Source organism: Hemicordylus capensis, chromosome 7 (assembly GCF_027244095.1).
Source record: "Hemicordylus capensis ecotype Gifberg chromosome 7, rHemCap1.1.pri, whole genome shotgun sequence".
Classification (NCBI taxonomy): domain Eukaryota; kingdom Metazoa; phylum Chordata; class Lepidosauria; order Squamata; family Cordylidae; genus Hemicordylus; species Hemicordylus capensis.
The window spans coordinates 15,225,115-15,247,896 of record NC_069663.1 but is presented as its reverse complement, the minus strand read 5'-3'; the positions used below and the strand labels follow the sequence as shown (position 1 = coordinate 15,247,896).

General features: G+C 47.2%; 1 protein-coding gene across 12 annotated transcripts in view; it reads right to left on the bottom strand.

The window, feature by feature from the left end:
- PTPRU (protein tyrosine phosphatase receptor type U) overlaps positions 1-22,782 on the bottom strand; it is a 462,898-nt gene that overhangs the window by 140,647 nt on the left and 299,469 nt on the right. For all 12 annotated transcript variants that reach the window (XM_053267787.1, XM_053267777.1, XM_053267779.1 and 9 more), the window contains 2 exons: positions 9,754-9,856; positions 6,009-6,282 (listed from right to left, as the gene is read on the bottom strand). In XM_053267787.1, coding sequence (XP_053123762.1) covers positions 6,009-6,282; positions 9,754-9,856 — 377 coding nt within the window. The remainder of the gene's footprint in view (positions 1-6,008; positions 6,283-9,753; positions 9,857-22,782) is intronic.

Below are 22,782 nucleotides of genomic sequence, written 5' to 3'. Positions count from 1 at the left end.
CCTCTGCTTACACAGGTTTGCTCCTTAGACTCAAAATGGGTGCAGCACCATGTCCCCCATAATAGAGATTCCCAGATACTGTTGACTACAACTCCCATCAACCCCAGCCAAAGGCCATTGCAACTGGGGATGATAGGAACATCTGGGAATTTTACAGGGAACCCCATTATACCCCCATAATTCTCCACTCTCCTAAGAGCTATGAGTGGGTTGGCACAGGCCAATTTAATTGAGAGTCCTCTATTAAATTATTTCCATGTGTAACTCAGCCCTTTGGTGCAGAGGTGCCCCAGTAGAATATGCTGTTTGGCACTGAATCCCCACAGATTAAGGCCCACGGATGGAGAATATCAGCTACGAGGTGGCTATCCCAGAGGACCAGGCAGGCTGTAGACTCACAATGCCTCCGTCCAAATGTCTGGAGGATCAGGCAGTCTCTCTTGCTAAAGCAGTAACCATTCATCACTCACGTTTCCCCCTTCTTCTCCACACTGAAAAAACTCCTCCCTCCCAATCACTTCTGCCCAGGGGATTCCCAAAGGCATTCCCCACAATGCCCACATGCCTGCCAAACTATATGCTAATGCAACTGCTGCAGATGGAAGGACCAAAATTAAGCAAATGGGCATAATTTTCTTAGCGCGCATTGTATCCACTCATTATGCTGGCATTGCTCATTGTGCCATTTAGAATATTTTGATGGGGAACTCACAAGTCCAGCCAGGATTTGAGGCTTTCCAGGCCACCCCTTGCAGCTGTTCTATCCTTCCTGCAGCTGGAGCGTGCAGTCAACAGCCTCTGTCAATCACTACCAACCTTGGCTTGAGAAAAACTAAATACACGGTTCCAGTACCTGCAGTTTCATGTATCCATGGCTGAGTAATGGACACCCAACCTCGTTATGGGGGGGACAGCATAAAAGGGGTTAAATCCACATATCCGCAGGTCGGGGATGGCCGGAAATGACCTTGGAGGTAATTTCTGGCCACCATTTTGAGATTGGGAGATATTTTATGGCTCATTTTACTCAAAAAGTGGGGGGGACCGTTATTTTCGGCCAATTTGGGGCTATTATTTACTTACTTACTTACTCTTAGGGGGGCATCCTTGGACTGCTGAAGGGTAGTGGAGCACAGTAGGACACTTTATTTGGCCTGAGTTTTTCTTCCCCTTTAGGGGGCAATTTTGTTGCAATTTTGGGCAGTGTGGTAACCTAACCACCACCACCATCCCCCCCCCCCACACACAATTTACATTGACTTTAATGCCCCATTACTCGCGGATTCACTATCCCTCCCACACACGGAATGGAGCCCCTGCAAATATTGGGGTTCTCCTGTATGCCATTACAGCACCAGAAGAACTCAGCCTTATCAGACCAAGGGTCCATCTTGGCCAGGGTTCAGGATATGGAGAAAGTGGGTGAGAAATTTATCCTTGGAAGGAACTCTGACATTCTTTTTGGAACTTTACTTTAGTGAAATTTTGGTTCCAAGTTACCCCACATCCTAGGAACACAGGAAGCTGCCATAAACCAAGTCAGGCCATTGATGACTCTAGCTTAGTTTCGTCTACACTGACTGGCAGCAGTTCTCCAAGGTTTCAGGCAGGAGTCTTTCCCAGTCCTACCTGGAGATTCTGCCAGGGAGTGAACCTCGGACTTTCTGAATGCAAAGCAAGTGCTCTTCCACTGAGCTATGGCACCATCCGCTAAGGGGAATATCTTACAGTGTTCAGATAGTCACCCATTCAACTGCAAACCAAGGCAGACCCTGCTTAGCAAAGGGGACAATCCATGCTTGCTAGCACAAGACCAGCTCTCCTCCTGTTTCCCACAATCAAGTAATTCCAAGAAACCCCCAGTAGGGAATGGAGACAAGAGCCAACACGTCCTTTAAAGAAGTACTTTCTTTTGTCTGTCCTGAGTCTCCTAGCACTTAGCTTCAGAGTTTGAATATTACGAGAGAAGGGGAAAAACTTCTCTCTAAGATATTGTGATACTGGTGGTAGTAATCAGGGATGAAAAGCTGACACAAATACACACACACACAGAGTGGTGTGGAGGGCAGAGGGACTTTTAACACTCTTGCTGTGGCTGAAGTCCACATTGCACACCCCTGAACATGCTATTTACCTAAGGAAAAAAGCCTTCAGAGATGCCCATCAAAGTTGTTTTATCCAAGGGAAATAGGAGACATAGGAGACACATGATCTGGATTAGGACTGTGACGGGAACGACGTGTTAAACCTCCACAACACCACCACTGTAGTTCTGATTCAGTTTCTGCACCCCTGTATGCAGATGCATAGGGGGGCTGTGGGGGCTGCCCTCCCTAAGAAATCTAGAGCTGGTTGTGTGGTAGCAAGCATGAATTGTCCCCTTTGCTAAGTAGGGCTCATCCTGGCTGCATCTGAACAGGAGACTACATGTGAGCATTGCAAAGGTATTCCCCTCTGGGGATGGGGCTGCCCTGGGAAGAGCATCTAGGTTCCAAGTCCCCTCCCTGGCAGCATCTCCAAGATAGGGCTGAGAGAGATTTCTGCCTGCAACCTTGGAGAAGCCGCTGCCAGTCTGTGAAGACAATACTGAGCTAGATAGACCAATGGTCTGACTCAGTATATGGCAGCTTCCTACATTCCTATGTACAACCAAATGAGTTTAAAATAACTGATTGTTGCTTGCATTTAGCCTTGGTGGGGGCCAGATAAGCCGGCCTTCCTACCATTTTCTGGTGCCCCCACCCTAAACCTATGAGAGCTTGCCTGCATGTAATATTTTTTAAAAAATCCAGGGGGGAAGCTGCAGTCAGCTGACACATTTAAAGAAAGGTCTCCCTCGACCCTTACGCTGAGTAGCAACGCTGCTCGCCCTTTGCAAACTCTCCAAAGAGGACACACGTCTATCTGTTCATGGGCTCTGCTGACTTCTGCCTCTCAGGACATGACAGTTCACTGCCCTCTATACCGTTGCCATCCCCATTAGGCATAGGGAGGCTTGCTATGGCACGTGTCGACTCAAGGCATGAGGGATTCTCTCGAGGGTGCCGCCTTCTTGAAAGGAATCTGCCGAGACGGCGAGTGGAACCTTGGGCTAGTCGGAACAAATCTGTTTCCAGGATGATGACTGGGCTGAGGGAGCAAGGACAAGGCCTGGCATCTCACGGAGCAGCACAGAACAGCCTGCTAGGGCTGCCCAAGGGGACAGGCCAGCTCCGGGCCCGGAGTCCTCAGCGGCCACCTTGTTAGCAGACACGAGGAGTCTCTGAGAGGGTGTCAAGTGGAGGGTCTCTTACTGAGAAGCCGGCCGACTCCCTGCCCCTCTCTCCCTCTGAAGTCAGCCTTGAGAAAAGTTGAGAGATCTCCTTTCTCCCCAGTGCTGGAAAAGGCAGGGATGAACAGCAGGGCTGCCCGACTGCGGCAGATATTGGACGACAGCTCCTATCATCCCCAACTACTGGCCCCTGTGGCTGGGGATGATGGGCGTTGTGGTGCAAAAACTACTGGAGGCGGGCCGAAGCTGCGCGACCCTGGTGTACAGGAAGGCCGCTCTCACGGTCGGCATGATGGCAATGGCTGTTTATTTATTTAATTTATATACCACCTGGCTCCAAAGGCTCTAGGTGGTTCACAAAGAGGAATACAAGAAAAACAAAATAAAACAGATACAGATATGGCGAATATGTATATACCGCTTTTCAACCCAAAGTTCCCAAAGCGGTTTACATGGATATAAATAAAATGGCTCCCTGTCAGGAAAGGGCACACACCATCTAAAAAAAGAAACGTGAAGACAGACACCAGCAACAACCACTGCAGGGATGCTGTGCTGGGAATACAAACTGTTAAAACAACAATTTAAAACAACAATAAAATGTTCAGAGATTACTAAAAGCCAGGCTTTAAAAAAACACACGTGTCTTAAGGACTCTTTTAAAGGCCGATAAAGATGTTAAGCTGCGACTGGCTATAGGGAGCACATTCCATAGCCCAGGAGCGACTACAGAGAAGGCCCGCTCCTGAGTCACCGCCCGACGGGTTGGCGGCATCCAGAGACAGACCCCGCTCGATGACCTTAATGTGCAGTGGGGATCATGAAGAAGAAGGCACTCTCCTAGGTATCTGTTTAGGGCTTTAAGGGCTTTGTTGTCAGTCATTAATCATAGCGTTCATTATGATTCATTCATTACAAAGTTCATCACGATCTATTATGATTTGTCCATTATGATGTTCATCGTGATCAACATGGGCGTGCTCCCAATCATCAATCATCCGTTAGATAAATACAAGGTTGGAGGTGGAGAGCTTGATCATCAGTCAAGACCCAATTGGGTAGGACAATTTCCCCCACCTACCTCATTCAGAAGCGAGGGACAGAACCTGGTCCTGAGGGTGTGCTCATCCTATCCAGCTGGGGCTTGACTGACAATCAAGCTCCCTGCTTCTGTCCCTGATTTTATCCAACACACAATCGAAAATCAGCAGCACACCCAGCTCCTAAAGCAGGTGAAGAGTGTGAACTGCCCTGGTATGTTTTTTAGTATTAAGCAGGTAGACATAACAGCTCTCGTGGCAGACAAGGATGATGTGTGGAATAAAGAAAGGGGCTGCAGCTCAGTGATAGGCTATTTGCTTTGCACATATGAAGCCCAAGCTTCCATCCCCAAGCTTTATAATCTATATTATTAATTCTTGAAGACGGACCAGGGTGGGTGCATGGGGATGTCGCAAGCCCCGCCCCCGCAAGAGTGGGAGGGAGGAGTGCACGCCAGGAGGCGGTTGGGGTGGCGGGAGGAGGCGGTTGGGGCAGTGGGAGAAGGTGGGTGCCGGGCGCAGCCCCGCCACCCCAAGGAGGAAAATGGGGAGGCGGAGGGAGTCAGCGGCAGCAGGAGGGCCTGGCCCTGTCCCCCTGGGGTGAGGCAGCGGTGCCGGAATGGGGGTGGTGGTGAGGCGGAGGGGGCCAGCAGTGGTGGGACGGCCTGACTATGGCCCCCCAGGGTGAGACTGTGGCGGCGGCATGGGAGGGGGAGACGGCTGGGCCCAGCTAGAGGCGCAGATGCTCTGAGCCGGGGCCCACTACTTAAAAAGAATTTCAGGAGACAAAACTAGCACTGGAGAGCTGCCAGTAATCCATTTAAGATCCGTCCATGCTACAAGTTTCAGTTTGGAACTTATCTGGAGGTAAGATGCAGGGCTGTTTTTACTCTGGCCCCGGAGTTTTGGAAAGTCTTTCCACAGCCATTCGCTGATCTCCCTCTTTAATGAAATTTTGCAAAAAAAATAGAAGCCATGCTGTTCTGTTCTATTTTAGGCATTTGTTATTGGATGAGGTCACAAATCAGTGATAGAGCACCTGCTCAGCATGCAAAAGGTCCCAGGTTCAATCCCTGGCAGCATCTCCAGGTAAGGCTAGATGGACCAATAGTCTGACTCGGCATCAGGCAGCTTCCTCTGTTCCTATTTTTTGTGTTTCTCCACTGTTCTTGCTACTTTTGCTGATGCTTTGATACCATTTTTGGTCCATTTGGGGTTTTTTCTTCTGAACGTAACTAAATTCTAAGTCTAAACTAAAATTCTAAATTCTAGACTCTAAATTCCAAACTAAATTCCATGAGAATGCTAGGGATCTTCCCAGGGAGGTTTTTTTCAGATGGTTTCTCCACATCCCATAACAATTTAAAAATAAATAAAAAAGGCAAGGCCTTCATTCCCCTCATGGCAGGGTTCACAAGATCCCACTGTCCACCAACAGATTGCTACAAATTACATGAAGAATTGCAAAAATAAATTCCCAACTTTTCCAATTCTAAATTCTAAACTAAAATTCTAAAGTCTAAAGTCTAATTTCCAAACTAAATTCCATGAGAATGCTAGGGATCTTCCCAGGGAGACGTTTTTCCAGATGGTTTCTCCACATCTCACAACCATAAATAAATAAATAAGGCAAGGCCCTCATTCCCCTTGAGCTGGGTGCACACAATCTCACTGTCCACCAACAGATTGCTACTCACCCCTTTGAGATTGCTCATGGCCTGGAAATAGATCAGATAGGCCTTCTTGGGTTCCAGTGGTGGGTTCCAGTAACCGCTGTAGGTTTGGTTGTCTCCAACAGTGAAGGGTTTGGCTTCTGTGAGGCTGCTGGGGGCCAGTTCAGCTCCAAAGTAATGAACCGAACCACGGGACATGGCATCGTCGAAGGTGAGTGGGACCGGAAAGCACTCCTGGCCTCCCAGCTCCCGCTTGATCTTCTTGGGCCTGTCTTCTTCCACAACAACTTGGTATGTGCTGGATACACAGTCAGGAAAGTGGAGAGAAAGAGAAGAGGATGACCCAAAGTCATCTGGAGGCTGGCCTAAGCCATAGGCATATCACAACACTTGGGGATTAAAGAGCAAAAGGATCTGTGCCACTGATGGACCCATCTTGGTATGGTCATACATATGGTTTTATTGGGATTCTCTCTGGTTTTTTAGTGTGTTTACTTGCTCACTTGCACTCACTTACATTTCTCGCTGGCAGTCCCTCACATTGGTAAAACACCCCCCAAAAATAATCTTGATACAACCACATACACAATCACATCAAGGTTTTTTGGTGGTGTTTTTTTGGCAGTGTCCTGCACACACAAGCGTACATGAACATCAGCAGCATACCACACAGAAGGAATCATGAGGGAATTAGACATATGATCACATCAAGATTGCTTTTTTGTCATGTTTTATTAATGTGCATATGCACACTGGTGGCAGAGAGTGGAAAAAGGACAAATAGACTGAAGGAACTGAAAGCTGGAGCAAACTATGCATGCTTAAAGCTTTGTACAAAATGTAGTTTAAAAAATAAAATGGAATAATGACGGATTCCCAATGCATAGGTTCCACTTGGGAAAACAATACCGGATAATCCAGAACTCCACAAGGTCTGGGGAGAAATTTAGACAAGGAGCAGAGGCAATCAGGGGCGAGGGCATTTGACCTGGACACTTGTTAATTTTTTGGCATTTGATAAGTTTCACAACTTGTTTTCATATGCACCCCTATCAGACCAAAATATTGCCTGAATGTGTCACACACTCTCAGCTTAGAGCTACACTCTGTGGGGCATCCCTAATTTCACAATTGCACTGCGTATTTCTCAGTTTGCCTGCCTCAGTGGCTTCAGGTGAACACAGCTTCAATGTGTTAAAGCAACGATCACCATTAAATTATGGAACAAGAGAGTTTAAATGGGCTTGCCATGCTTAATATCAACTGTGACATTGCATGAAAAGCTAGATTTTCCCTCATTAATGAATGCATTTGAACAGAAAAGGGCTAGAAATGCATTTGCTAAAAACAAAATAATTCAAGTTCTCTCTCTCTCTCTGGTCTTCTTTTGTTTTCACATGTCATCTTTTTTTAAAAAACAAATGGCTAGGGCCCCAAAGGCCGGAACTAGCCCGGGCCTCCCTGGACCTCTGACAAGGGAAATTATGAAGCACCCCTTATTCACCTGGAAGAAAAACACAAGCGTGTCCTATCTGGGATGTATGCACAGCTGGTTATTAACACAGCTGTAAGCTCGATACAGTCATGGCTTTTCTGGCATGCTCAGGTCTCTCTCCACTGAGCCAGCCAGCGGAGCATCTGGACGAAAACTGTTCTGCGTTGTTGGCAAAAGATACAGTGGGTTTCAATGACTCACTGGAGCAGATGTACCATCACCATCACCACCACCACCCCTTTCCGGAGATCAAATTGGAACGGGCTCACAAGGGAAGAAGCTGCACGGTTTGGCTAAGCAATCTTGTAAGAGGCAGCTGCCAGACTCCAATATGGACTTTTATGCTGCTCTTGTCTTTCTCTGACGCAAAATCTCTAGCAAGGTTCCATCTCGCAGGTGCAAAATGCAGGCCAAGGCACCTGCTCAGATTCCTCTGCCAAACAAGAGCCCCAGGTGACACACAGAGGCGGGGGCTCTCTCTGGTCCTGATGCTGTAGGACATAAGCCAAGCACGGCAAGTCCCAGCACATCTAGTCTGTTTTTCTAAAGGTTATCATGTTAAAGATGTCCAGGTGCTGTTTCTGGCTTCCTCCATCCTTCGGTCAAGAACAGACATCGAAAAGACTAACAGCAGTGTGTCAAGGGAACCGATATGCCTGACAGCCTGCACAGGTTGATTGAACTGGATCAGGCCCAGTAGAAACTGACACGGGCCCATTAAAGATAGCACTTTAATTTTGTTTCATGCATTACACTATAGCGCAATGTCCGCTTCAGAGGCACATATCACATCCCCAAAGGACCCAGAGCTAGGCTCAGACTGTGGTGCCGCAATATATATTTTTTAACCTTTAAGGTTCGGGTAGGATTTAATCTCCTTCATCACTGTAGACAGGATGATACTGCCCAGCATGTGAAAGCCAGCCAGGAAGTTTCATATGCACAGCCACTCCCTTGTCACACACCAGTGGTGTGGTGTTTAGTTCTTCTGCAACCATCTTTGTGGTGGGGACATGAGGCGAGGTGAGATGTCTGGGGCACCCACAAAAACATTGGGGGCCGCCGTGGTCCTGCCTACCCCTCCCCATGACACCACTGGTCCTCTTCCAAATTATGTGATATCAAGAGCATACCCATTTTGTATTAATACTGCCTGAGCAAGGCAGGTGTTTGAAAAGGGGGTGGGATAGGGTGAGGTCTTGGGTTAAATTTTGATCTGATCTCCATCTACAGAAGATCTAGGCCAGGACTATACAACTGTGGTCGGGATGTGCAAAAAAAAAAAAAAATTCAACCGAATCAATTCGGATTCGAATTCATTCAACTCAAAACTACCTTCACAGAATGGGATTTGTTCGAATCGATGCAAATTCGATCAAATTCAAGTCAAATTTGAGCAATTTCAACTCGAGTTCAGGCAAATTTGAATCTGTTCAAACGAATCCTGTTCTGTGCATGCAGTTTTGAGTCTAATCGGTTCAAATTTGAACCGATCAATTTTTTGGCACATCACTAAGCTGTGGCCCTCCAGCTGTTGTTAGTCAACTACTCCCATCACTCCTATTGGACACTATGGCTGGGATTGAAAGGAGCTGTAGTACAACTGCAGCTGAAGGGCGAGTGTTGTGCAGCCTTGGTACAGACTTGCAAGCACTTTCCATAGAGTTCCATTCTTAGAGGACAGATTTACTAGGGTCTGTGGGGTTTTTTGCTTGTTAAAGTGAATACCATATTATTTGAATAGAAGGCAACTCTGAATGTAAGACAATGCCTTAAACGATAGAGGCTAAATATAGGTTATAGCTGTATTTCCCTATCAGAGAGAGGAATCTGAATCTAAGAGGACCTGCCCATACTTAGTAGGAAAGAACTGGGAGAAAACCTTGTCTTAGATTTGGGTCAATACACAGTAATGTGTGTGTTGAGCCATGCTCTGATTCAGGATCAGAGTGAGAGATGAGAGATTTGACCCTTTGCCTCTGCCTACAGCCTGATCCAGAACTACTTTCCCCTGCTCCGTGACTGAGGGAAGCCTAACCCACCTCACAGGGTTGTTGTGAGGATCAACATAATCATGTACAATTAGCTCCCCGGAGGAAGAGCGGGATATAAATGTAAAAATAAATCCAAATAAATAAACAAATTGGATCATCTCAAGGTGATTCCGAGGCGAGCCGCAAAGAATCCAAGCATCACTCATTAACCCAGATTCAGGGGAAAGAGATTTGCTTAAAAATCAAGGTGTGGCAGATTAGCGCACGGAACTCTCTGTACCTGATCGGCGCCCCTCTGCCTTGTGCCGGCCGTAGGAGGACGGTGATAGTGCTCTCGGACTCTCCCAACGGGGAGGGCATATCCCCATAATCAAAGCTGGGAGCTGGAAAAAAAGGAAAGAGACAACATTCAAATGGGAGAGAACATCAAGGGAGGCACTCCTGCAGCACGGTGACTTCAGAGTCCCCTGCTAACTACCTTATGTTTCTTTTTCAGATTGTGAGCCCTTTGGGGACAGGGAGCCATTTTATTTATTTATTTCCATGTAAACCACTTTGGGGACTTTTTGCTGAAAAGCGGTATATAAATATTTGTCGGATTCAGAGCTCCACTGCTTGCGACTTGAAATAGCAAGCCAAACACTGAGCATGGGGCAGGTGGTACAATCACAGCCGTTTAAAGGGATTCATGGCAGTCAATGACCAGGACCAATACTTATATACCACTTTTCAACAAAAGTTCACAGAGACATAAAAATAAAGATGGCTGTTAGAGTGTTGGACTAGGACCAGGACGACTCGAGTTCAAATCCCAAGAAACTCACTGGGTGACTCTGGGCCAGTCAGATCTCTCTCAGCGTAACCTACCTCACAGGGTTGTTGCAAGGATAAACATTACCATGTACTCTGAGCTCCTCGGAGGAAAAAGCAGGATTAAAAAAAAAAACATAGACACCAGCAACAGCCATTGAAGGGATGCTGTGATGGGGCCAGATGGGGCCAATTGCTCTCCCTCTGCTCAATAAAGAGAAACACCACTTTTAAAAGGTGCCTCTTTGCTGACTTGGCAGAAGAAGTCAAGTCCCATACAGCTGCTTTTCCTTAGATGGAACCAGCTGCCATTTGACCCCTCCCTCACCAGAACTGACCCCATCGGAATCTTCCGGACGCTGAGTCAGACCATTGGGTCCATCTTGCTCAGTATTGTCTACAATGACTGGCAGTAGCTCTCCAAGGTTTTGGGTCGGAGTGTAGACAGTACTGAGCTAGATGGAGCAAGGATCCAACTCAGAATAAGGCAGTATTTCAAGACAATGGGATTTGGGTGGAGGCGGGGGAATAACTATGCTATTGGTTCTGAGAAAGCCAGATGCTTTCTCTCAAGCAAGTGGAGGAAAAACACAAGGGTAGCGTGCTTTTTAGCTCTCAACTCAGAATACTGTATTTTGCTACTGGGAAAACAGAATCCTTCACTCCCAGCTAGCGGATCAGGTGGGCACACAGGAGGATCTAACTCTACCATCCAAACCCTGATAATTAGGGGAGATGCATCCTCTATTATTAGTCAAGAGGAATCTGCAATTGCAGCGATGCCCAGGACCCTCCTTCCACCGATTTTGCAAACATTTCCTCAAAACAATCCCTGCCCTTGCTGGCTCTCTGTGCAACAGCCTGCAGGCCCTGATTAATTAGTAGTCACTCAGGTCCACCTCCTGCTGGCTTGTAATTCCTGTGCCCCCATTAAAAAACATCTCAACCCATTCAGCACTGTTAATAGCTACAGCACAGACATGAGCAAACAGCCTTAAGTACTGTGCGGCTTGTTAATGAAGCCCAATTAATCCCTTGTTTGTGCCTTTGGAAGGCAGGGTATTTGTTTGCTGGCTCTAATCTCCCCCCTGGCACTTAACGGGAGGTGGGGGGGTGGGTCTGAGATACAGAACCTTCCCCAACATGACACTTGTTGCCCCCTTCCGGAGGCCAGCCTGGCCTCTCCACAAGCTGCCCTTGTGGGGGCCATAGCTCAGTGGTGGAGCATCTGCTTTGCACGCAGAAGGTCCCAAGTTCAATCCTGAGCATCTCTAGGTTGCGGTATATGTGCTATGTATCTTTCAGAAAATTTTGAGGAGGAAAGCTGGTCTTGTGGTAGGAAGCATGGATAGTCCCCTTGGCTAAGCAGGGTCTGCCCTGATTTGCATTTAAATGGGAGAGATGTCTGAGCACTGTAAGATATTCCCCTTAGGGGATGGGGCCGCTCTGGGAAGAGCACCTGTCAGCTTGCATGCAGAAGGACCCAAGTTATCTCCCTGGCATCTCCAAGATAGGCTGAGAGAGACTCCTGCTTTCAACTTTGGAGAAGCCACTGCCAGTCTGTGTAGACAATACTGAGCTAGATGGACCAATGTGGTCTGACTCGGTAGAGCTGGTCTATGGGAGGAGAGCTGGTCTTGTGGTAGCAAGCATGACTCATCCCCTTTGTTAAGCAGGGTCCACTCTGGTTTGCATTTGAATGGGAGACACGTGTGACAAGATGTGTGACTAAATGCTAGATGGACTAGCATTTATGCTCTTTCTCCCCTCTGAAACAGAGACCAATTTCCATATCAACTGGGAGAGGGAGGATATGCACTGTAAAATATGCCCCTCAGGGGATGAGGCCACTCTGGGAAGAGCATGCTTGCATGCAGAAGGTTCCAAGTTCCCTCCCCAGCATCTCCAAGGTAGGACTGAGAGAGACTCTCCTGCCTACATCCTTGGAGAAGCCGCTGCCAGTCTGTGTAGACAATAATGAGCTAGATGGAGCAATGGTCTGACTCAGTATATGGCAGATTCCTATGCTTCTATGTTATGTTTCTCTCTTCCAGTATAAATGGCTGAAGACCCAAGCACCCACTTGTAATATTTCAGCATGCAGCAGGCTGGATCATTGGAAGGTTCATTCCAGCACTTCTGACTTGGCGCAATTAACAAATTGGTCTTCCAATGATATTTAGCAGCTGGAATATCTAGCAGCTGGAAATGCTGGGCATTAGTTTAAAGTGACTGGCTCCACTGTCCCACAAACACACCCCAGAAAGGACAGTGGATAGGATGGGGAGCATTAAGTTTTAGTGTCTTTGGGGCAGATTTGGGGCATAAAGTTGCATCTGGGGCAGAACAGTGGGGTGGGGTGGTAGAGCCTAATGGGTGGAGGCTACCACCCAAATTGCAGGGGGATTGGCAAAGGGCTGATTTTTGGTGAATTGTTGAAGTGTACGCGTCTTTAAGGTTTTCCCCCATAAGGTATAATGGAGGTGTACCACTTCATATTGGGGGGAAAGGGGTGGCCTAGAGCAGTGTGGGGTTGGTGGTAGTGCCCAAGGGGGGCAAGGAAGCTACCAGAATTTTTTCGAAGGATTTGGGCAGAGGGCTGATTTTTGGTGATTTGTTGAAGCAAATGAGATTTTCAATACAAACCATGAATCCACTCTCATTTGCTATAAGAGAATCCACACTCAGAACACCTCAGAAACAACAAAAACCTGTACCCCATGGGTTAGAAACCCATGGGGTTGGCTGGAACCCTCTGTTCACTACACCGCCACTCACTCTGGGCCACCCCAGCACCCCTCAAATGCAGTTATGGGGCTGCTGAAACCTACATGATTCCTTATGGAGAAAAACCTTAAAGATGCATAAACCTCAACAAGGCCTTCCAGGGTTTTTAATTTGTTGTAAATGTTTTTAATTTGCTTTAACCTGGGTTTTCCAGGTTTTTTAAACTGCTTTGAATGTTTTAACTGTTAATCGTTTTATGGTGTTTTAGAGTCTCTGTTTTTAATTGTTTATTGATTTTAATTGTTTTGTTTTAATGTAACATGCCCTGAGCCATTTTTGGAAGGGCGGTATAGAAATGAAATCAAACAAATAGATAAATAATGATTAATAAAATTATAGGAGTTGTAGGCCAGCATCTGCAGGAGGGCCGAAGCTGAGAAGCTCTGCCCTAAGGGAGTATCTTACAGTAGACACTGAATACAGATAGTTCACCTATCCAAATTCAAACCAGAGCAGACCCTACTTAACAAAGGGGACAATCCATGCTTGCTACTGCAAGATCAGCTCTCCTCCTTAGACATGTTTTTTAACTCTTGATGCAGCAGGAGAGACTGCACCGATGACTTCTCTCCTCCTTTTACTCTCTGGTCGCTTTTTCCACCCTTCTCCTCACCTAATGAGTTTATTTAGAGGACCTTGCAGCCTGGGGTACCCATAATGGAGAAAAGATAGAAGAATTAGCAGGGGGTGGCGCTCAGCCAGCTGGTAGCTCAACAACGTATGCAACAAAACACCAACAACGGAATTAAGGTCATTTGGAAATATTTCTGCTAATGCTTCCGGATTTAGGAACATAGGAAGCTGCCACATACTGAGTCAGACAATAGGCCCATCTGGCTCAGTGTTGTCTACACAGACTGGCAACAGCTTCTCCCAAGTTGCAGGCAGGAATCTCTCTCAGCCCTATCTTGGAGATGCTGCCAGGAAGGGAACTTGGAACCTTCTGCATGCAAGTAGGCAGGTGCTCTTCCCAGGGCAGCCCCATCCCCTAAGGGAAATATCTTACAGTGTGCACACATCAAGATTCCCATTCATAACCCAGACTCAGCTTAGCTAAGGGGACAAGTCATACTTCCTACCAGAAGACCAGCTCTCCTCTCCCTCTTGTATCATTCTTGTATGGCCCTTGGCTGTAATAAAGTACTACTACTACTACTAAGTATGGATAAAAACAGGACATCTCCGGGACACTGTGACTGGCTGGCTGGATCAAAGGCCTGATTTGGTAGTTTGGAACAGGGTTGCTCAACACTGGCCCTCCAGCTTTTGGACCACAACTCCCATAATCCCCTGCCAGAATGGCCAGTGGTCAGGGATTATGGGAGTTGTTAGCCAAAATCTGTAGGAGGGCCGAAGTTGAGCAGCCCTGGTTTGGAAGAAAGACCTCAAGCTGATGTGATGTGTGGTATAGAAATCGAATGAATGAATGAACGAATGAATGAATGAGAGCAAATGTCATCTCTGACGTTTACATTTCTGATTCTCTCCAGCACCCAGTCAGAATTTACAACACTGGGCTAGATAGATCTGACTCACTATGGACATGACTCAACCTAAGCTGAATAGGTTCTTTTCTTTCTGAGTTGGAAGCAGCCTTCTCCTGAATCAGTCCATCCGCCCATCCGACTCAGCATTGCCTACACTGACTGGCAACAGTTTTGCAAGAATTTCAGACAGGGGTCTTCTTCTCAGCCATACCTGGATATGCCAGGGATTGAACCTGGGGGCTTCTGCATGTGGAGCAGGTGCTCTACCACTGAGTTCTTGCTCTTGTTGAACATATATAAGGTAAAGTGTGCCGTTGAGTCGGTGTCTACTCCTGGGGACCACAAAGCCATGTGGTTATCTTTGGTAGATACAGGAGGGGTTTACCATTGCCGCCGCCTCTGCAGTATGAGATGATGCCTTTCAACATCTTCCTATATTGCTGCTGCCATATATAGGGGTTCCCTATAGTCTGGGAAACATAGCAGCGGGGATTTGAACCAAAGGCCAGTCTCTGAGTAGGCACCAGATGAGCTGGTGGCAACTGTGGACAGACCTCTTTGTAAGCTGTGAGGCTCATAATGAAGAAGACATTCTCTTAGATACCCCGGATCTAAGCTTTTTAGGATTTGATATGTTATAACAGTGGTTCCCAACATGGGGGTCTAAAGAGGCTGCTAAACTAAAACTCCTATCACCCCCAGCTACAATTTAGTGTAGTTGGGGTTGATGGGAGTTGTAGTCCAGCAACATCTGGAGGCCCCCAAGTGGGGAACCACTGGGATACAACCAGCACTTTACATTTTGACCGGAAACATTTTGAAAGCCAGTCCAGTTATTTTATCATAGGTGTAATAGGCTCTTTTCTAGATGACCCAGAGACCAACCTACCTGGCTGCCACATTTTGCACCAACTGCAGTTTCCTGACTACATACAAGGGCAGCCCCTGCCCCACCCAGAGTGCATTACAGTAATCAAGTCTGGAGGGTACCAGCATATGCAATACTGTTCTGAGGTTGTCCTCCAGGACAATATTGACTGAGCAAAGAGGCACCTTTAAAAAGCAGTGGTTGTCTTTATTGAGCAGGGGGAGAGCAACTGGCCCTCTCCATCCCCAGCACAGCATCCCTCCAGTGGCTGTTGCTGGTGTCTGTCTTAGGTTTCCTTTTTAGATTGTCAGCCCTTTGGGGACAGAGATCCATCTTTATTTATTTTTATTTCTATGTAAGCCGCTTTGGGAACTTTTGTAAAAAGCGGTATATAAATATACTTCTTCATCTTCCAGCGTGCTCAAACATGCATAGGATTGCACACAAGATGTTATTTTCTGTATTTATGGCAGCAGAATCCACTAGGGCTGTGCACAAAACCGGTTTGCCTGGTTTGGTACAAGGTCCGAACCAGACTTGAACAGAACTGGGGATGTTCGATTTGTGCACCCCTGTTCTGGCCTCAAGGTAGCAGGGCAGGTTCAGCTTGAACTGGGGCCAGTCCGGCTCAAGGGCGAGCCCTCGAGCCAGACCAGTTCAATGTCGAACTGACTTGAGGTTGAGCCGATTTGCACATCCCTAGCATCCACCTGATCCACACAGCCTCTCTGTAAATCCAACACCATCCGAGAACAAACTCAAGGTCCTGTGTGGCGTAATGAGAAACACAAGCCCTCCTAGCTCAGATGTTCCACCTTATCTATTGCACCTCAGACAACATTTCCCACTCATGCAGATAATATTTCCCGACGACCATTTCCGGCAAGACACAGGGCCGGCAGCATTCAATTTCTCCTTACCACCCCCACTAATAGATCCCATCAAAGCCGCTCCAGTGAGTTAGGAAATGTGTTCCAGCACCGGAGCCTCCGTAATGTAAACAAGGCAGCTTCTGGACTGCCACGCAAGTAAATTATCCAGCAGGGTTGTAAAATGTAATGCATACTGTTTTTCCATTTGAATTCTGACTGCAGGGTGGCTGGGAAAAGCGGAGGGGGGGCTCTGGAGCATGAAGAATCCATTTCAAGGGGAAGCATATTTAAAGGACTGGGCACAGTGGGATACGTGGTTACCCTGTCAGTTCTGTTGCACGGAGTTGCCGCCCGTCCCGATTGCTGCAGAGCAGCTTTCTCTCACAAGTACTGCGTCTAGTGGTAGCAAGATCATGAAGTCTCCACTTTGCTAAGCAGGCTCTGCCCTGGTTTGCATTTGAATGGGAGACTACATGTGTGGACACTGGGAGCTATTCCCCTTAGGGGATGAGGCTACTCTGGGAAGAGCACCTGCAAATGCTTACATGCAGAAGCTTCCAAGTTTCCTCCCTGGCAGCATCTCCAAGATAGGGCTGAGAGAGATTCCTGCCTGCGACCTTGGAGAAGCCACTGCTAGTCTGTGTAGACAATACTGAGCTAGATGGACCAAGGGTCTGACTCGGTATAAGGCAGCTTGTTATGGTCCACCTAAGAGCCCCCTGTTCTAATGTACATGCAACAGCTTTAAAGTACAAAGGAGATGCCATCTGGAAAGTAAGGGGCTTTCCAGACAATGGGCATTTTGAGAGAATAACTATGCAGTTGGTTCTGAGAAGGCCAGATGCCTTATCTCAAGGAAGGGCTCTCACAGGCAACCTCCCTTAGGGCCTTTATGACACTGTTGAAGACCCATCTTTTTAGAGAGGTGTTCTAACATTTTCAGTGCAAGGATATCTGGTGGTTTTTTTAGCCTTTTAACCTCTTAACTTTTAACATTTTAACTCGTAATCTCAAATTGTGGTTTTAACCGAGATTTGCTTTTAGTTGGTTTTTATGGTATTGATTTTATGTTATTTTATAGGGTATTCTTTTTATTGGCTTTGTTAGCCGCCCCAAGCAGTAATGTGCTGGAGGAGCAGAAGATAAACATTTTAAATAAAAGAAAACAAAAATAAATACAATGCAATAAAATAAAATAACGGCTTTCTGAGAAAGCCAGATGCCTTATAGCAGGAAAGCTAGCAAAATTGTGTGCCTGTGTTCAGGTACTGGGGCGCTTCTCACGATCAGCAAAAATCGGGCTAGCAGAGGCTAGCCCAATTTTCAGTGACCGTAAGAACCACCGGGCTCACAGCCTCGCCCTGTGAGCGCCCCTGCAAACCTGCTTTTTTGCAATCGTGAGTAGCCACGCCTTCGCGCTGCGCCTACTCATGAGTAGACCCCCGGCCAGGAGGCGAAAAGCCGCCTCCCGGCTCGGGTGTCTCCCCAGTATGCCCTGTGCAGTCGTGCAGGGCATACTGGGGCTTGTGGGGGCCACGTGGCCCCTGCTCCCCCCACACCCCGCCGGCTCCGTCACGGAGCCGGCCATCGTGTGGGCGGCTGATCCGGCCGCCCAGGGCTTCCTGCCCGCTTGTGAGTGGGGAGAGTGGACTTAGCCCACTCTTCCCGCTCACGAGGAAAAACCGGGTCTCACTGTGTTCTTCTGGCTCTCAGCTCACAATTTATTGCCACTGGAAGATCAGTTTACAGCTAGCAGATCAGTTGCAAGAGTAATCTTCACGTGCCATAGCAGCTAAGACATATCATAGGAGAGGAGAAAAGGTCTTGTGGTAGTAAGTCCCCTTTGGGTCCCCTTTGCCAAGCAAGGTTGGAGCTGATTTGCATTTGGATGGGTGTCTAAATGTGAGCACCATAAGATATTACTCTTAGGGGACGGGGCAATGATAAAAAATCATCTGCTTTGCATGCAGAAGGTATAAACTGCACAGAGGTGCATATATTGGGCTGTATACAATATGCAGAATAAATACATGGAGGGATGGACGGACAAACTAACAAACAAATTAGGGCCCCAGGTTCACTCCTTGGCATCTCCAGGTGGGACAGGGAGAGATTCCTGCCTGAAATCTTGGAGAGCCGCTGCCAGCCAGTGTAGACAATACTGAGCTTGATGGACCAAGGGTCTGACCAGGTATAAAGCAGGATTTCAAAACAATGGGAAGTCTGGGGGAATAATTATGTTGTTGGTTCTGAGAAGGCCAGAGGCCTTATTTCAAGGACCCTTGTGCAGTCCATTTCTCTAGCTCTCAACTCACAATATTTTGCTACTAGGAAAACAGAACCCTCCACTCCCAGCTAGTGGATCAGTTAGGAATGACTCTGACCCTTGGTCCATCTAGCTCAGTATTGTCTACCCTAACTGGCAGCGGCTCTCCAAGGTTGCAGGCAGGAGTCTCTCCCAGCCCTACCTGGAGATGTTGGAGATTGAACCTGGGACCTTCTGGAACATAGGAAGCTGCCATATACTGAGTCAAACTATAGGTCCATCTCTCTCAGTATTGTCTACACAGACTGGCAGCAGCTTCTCCAAGTTGCAAGCAGGAATCTTTATCAGCCCTATCTTGGAGATGCTGCCAGGGAGGGAACCTGGAACCTAGATGCTCTTCCCAGAGCAACTCTATCCCCTGAGGGCCATATCTACCAGTGCTCCCTTTCATATGCAAACAGGGTGGACCCTGCTTAGCTAAGGGGACAAGCCATGTTTGCTAGCACAAGACCAGCTCTCTTCCCTTCTGCATGCAAAGCCGATGCTCTGCCACTGAGCAACAGCCCCATTGCAAGAGCAAGTCCTCAAGTGTCATAGGCAAGTCTGGCATATCATGTGACAACACTGATGACCAGCAACTGATCTCTCTCTGGGAGCAGAGCTGGTCTTGTGGTAGCAAGCATAAATTGCCCCCTTTGCTAAGCAGGGTCCACCACCACAGTGTGCATTTGGATGGGAGACAACATGTGAGTAATGTAAGAGATTCCCCTTAGGGGATGCAGCCACAGCTCAGTAGAAGAGCATCTGCTTGCATGCAGAAGGGCCCAGTTTGATTCCCTGCCAGCATCTCCAGGTCGGGCTGGGAGAGACTCCTACCTGAAACCTTGGAGAGCTGCTGCCAGTCAGTGCAGACAATAGTGAGCTAGATAGACCAAGAGTCTGATTCGGTATAAGACAGCTTCCTATGTTCCTACTGACACAGTTGCTCCATCCATGGGAAAGCCATTTTGCGAAGTGTTTTCAATGTTTATGGGTCTTTAAAAATGAATATTTAAGGTTTATTTAGAGGCTGGGTGAGTCCCTGTTGTGGCAGAAGCATAAAGGTGTTCACATTCCTTATTTTGAGGTTTTTTATGAATGGGCGAAAACCCTCCGACTCACCTCAAAAAAATCTGGGTTTTATTATCATTCCTGGCGACTGCTTGAAAACTCTTAAGGGGGTTAGCTTCAGTGTTCCCTCTAAGAGAGATTCCCAGATGTTGTCGACTACAATTCCCAGAATCCCCAGCTACAATGGCTTTTGCTTGGGGATTATAGGAGTTGTAGTCAACAACCTCTGGGAATCCCTGTCAGAGGGAACACTCTTGCTAGCTTGTACATGTACACTCCAGTGCATGGGGATGCAACGTTTTTCTGCTGGTGCTGCGTCAGGGTGAATGATTGTGCTGCACGAAGGGAACATTTGGGTTCGCTTTCATTATATGGGAACACCCTAAGGGGCACTGTAAACAAGAAAGTGGCTGTGTAGACGGATCTGGAAGGGTTATCGAGAGCAGGACACATGGAGGCATTTTACGGGTTTCAATTCAGCTGCAGTCAGCACTGGAGCACAGTTAGTATTCAAGGGCTGCACCGCTGAGCTTGTAATCATGGAATGGTGAAGCTGGACGCAGACACCAGAGACCCCAATCCCCTGCAAAAGGAGGGTTTTGTAGGACTTGGGCTGCTGCTCTGCGCTTTTGCATACCAAGTCTGTTGCCTTCTGTGTCTTGCATGCAAAGCAACAGCCAAGGCACCGGCAGTGATGACACCATGCTGGCTCATAGCACCATTCTTAGAGCGCTACCAGCCATCTGAAAGAAACCGAACTTGGCAACTAAGCAGCTGCCTTTTCTGCATGAATTTATTTTATGTTATTTATTTCATTTATATACCGCCCATCCCGGAGCGGCTCAGCCCGGTTCACATCCAAACTTTTAAAACATAAAATAAATGCAGTTAACATATGAATGTTCAAAACCATTTAAAACCAAGCAAATATTATTAAGAGCCAGGCTCAAAAGATGTGTCTTTACTACTACGAATATGTACAGACCACTCTTCAACCAAAGTTCACAATGCGGTTTACATAGAAAAAGAAATAATACATAAATAAGTTGGTCCCCTGTCCCCAAAGGGGGCTCATAGTCACAATCTAAAAAGAAACATAAGGCAGATACCAGGAACCACCACTAGAGGGATGCTGTGCTGGGGTTGGATAGGGCCAGTTGCTCTCCCCCTGCTAAATATAAGAGAATCGCCACTTTAAAGGGTGTCCCTTTAGGGCTCTATGGAATTCCTCCAAAGACTACAAGACTCTTATAACTACGGGGAGCACGTCTCACAACCTAGTGGTAACAGCTGAGAAAGCCCAATCTTATGTTGTCCCCAGATGAATTGGTGGCACCCGAAGACAGATTCTTCCTGATGCTCTTAGTGAGCGGCAAGGATCTTGCAGGGAAAAGCATTCTCTCAGGTAACCTGGGCCTAAGCCATCCAGGGCTTTAAAGGTGATAAACAACGCTTTATATTTCACCCCGAACCATACCAGGAGCCAATATATATGGACCAAGAAGCAAACAAGCTCTGAAGAGTGAACCACACCCTCCTCCTGCCTTCCTGTGCATGCAGAGGGGAGATGCCACAGCAGGAAGATGCATAATAGAGAAGTGGGAGCAAAAAAGTCTTGCTTCTTTGCAAAGCCAGCCTCTGTCCCTCCTGGTTACTTGCAATATCGCAACAGCAGCATCCCAGGTGCCTGGGACCTTGGGAAATGCCATTTCCCCATGGCACCCAAGTCCATAAGGGAGATTTGTATTAGCAGCTTTGCAAGTATGAGCCACAGCAGGATCACTATTTAGAATGACTATGCCCAACTGAAACATAGGAGAGACATAGGAAGCTGCCTTATACCAAGTCAGACCCTACGTCCATCTAGCCCAGTATTGTCTACACAGACTGGCAGCAACTTCTCCAAGGTTGCAGGCAGGAGTCTCTCTCAGCCCTATCTTGGAGATGCTGCCAGAGAGGGAACTTGGGACCTTCTGCACACAAGCATGCAGGTGCTCTTCCCAAAGCAGCACCATCCCCTAAGGGGAATGTCTTACAGAGCTCACATGTAGTCTCCCATTCAAATGCAAACCAGGGCAGACCCTTCTTAGCAAAGGGGACAATTCATGCTTGTTACCACAAGACCAGAATCTCCTCCCAAATGTACAGTATCAATCAATCAATTTTATTATTACAGCCATAGGCCATACAAAAGACATTTAAAAAAATTAAAACAAAATATTATACATAGTAAACATAACAAAACAGAATAAAACAGTCAGCTCCTATAAATTAGATCTTAAACAAGATCTTAATCTAATAGCAACATAAAAGAACTTCGCCACCACTTTAGTGACCTCGTTATTTTGGTCCTCAAGGCAGAAGTTCAATGTACAGTAGGGGAAGAAGGTGCCACTCATTCCCTGCAGGAGTACCCTGGAAAGGAGCATAGGGAGCTGCCTTATACTGAGTCAGATCATTGGTCTGTTTAGCTCAGTACTGTCAACACTGACTGGCAGTAGCTCTCATGGGGTCAAGGCAGCGCTACCTGGAGACGCTGCCAGTAGGCTTTCTGTATGCAAGCAGATGCTCTTCCACTGAGCTATGGCCCCATCCCCTAAGGGGAATGTCTTGCAGTGATCGCATGTAGTCATCCATTCAAATGCAAACCAGGGCAGACCTTGCATAGCAAAGGAGACCATTCATGCTTGCTACCACAAGTCCAGCTCCCTGTTAAAACAGGGCAACAGGGGATCCTAAAGAAAAACCAACAAGGAGCAGGGAAGGAAACGGGAGAGGAGAAAGGATAGAGGCAATCAAAGAGAGAAGCTGGAACCAAAAATACGTTTATCCAACTGGAACTGCGGGGGAAAGCCTGGAATAGTTAGTGTAATTTCCCTGCATCAGCAGCTGGCAAGGAGCCTCGAAACAACGGCACAATCACATATGGGTGTGTTTGTCAGCAGAAAATCAGCTCATCACACTCATCAAATTTAAAAAACAAAACACAACAACTTCACTTTGGCTTGCCAGATGGCACTAAACCCAAGCCATGACAGCAATTCCTGGCCCGCAGACTTTCAATGGCAGATACTCAGACTGTCCAGGTCAAATCCTGACGACTGGCAAA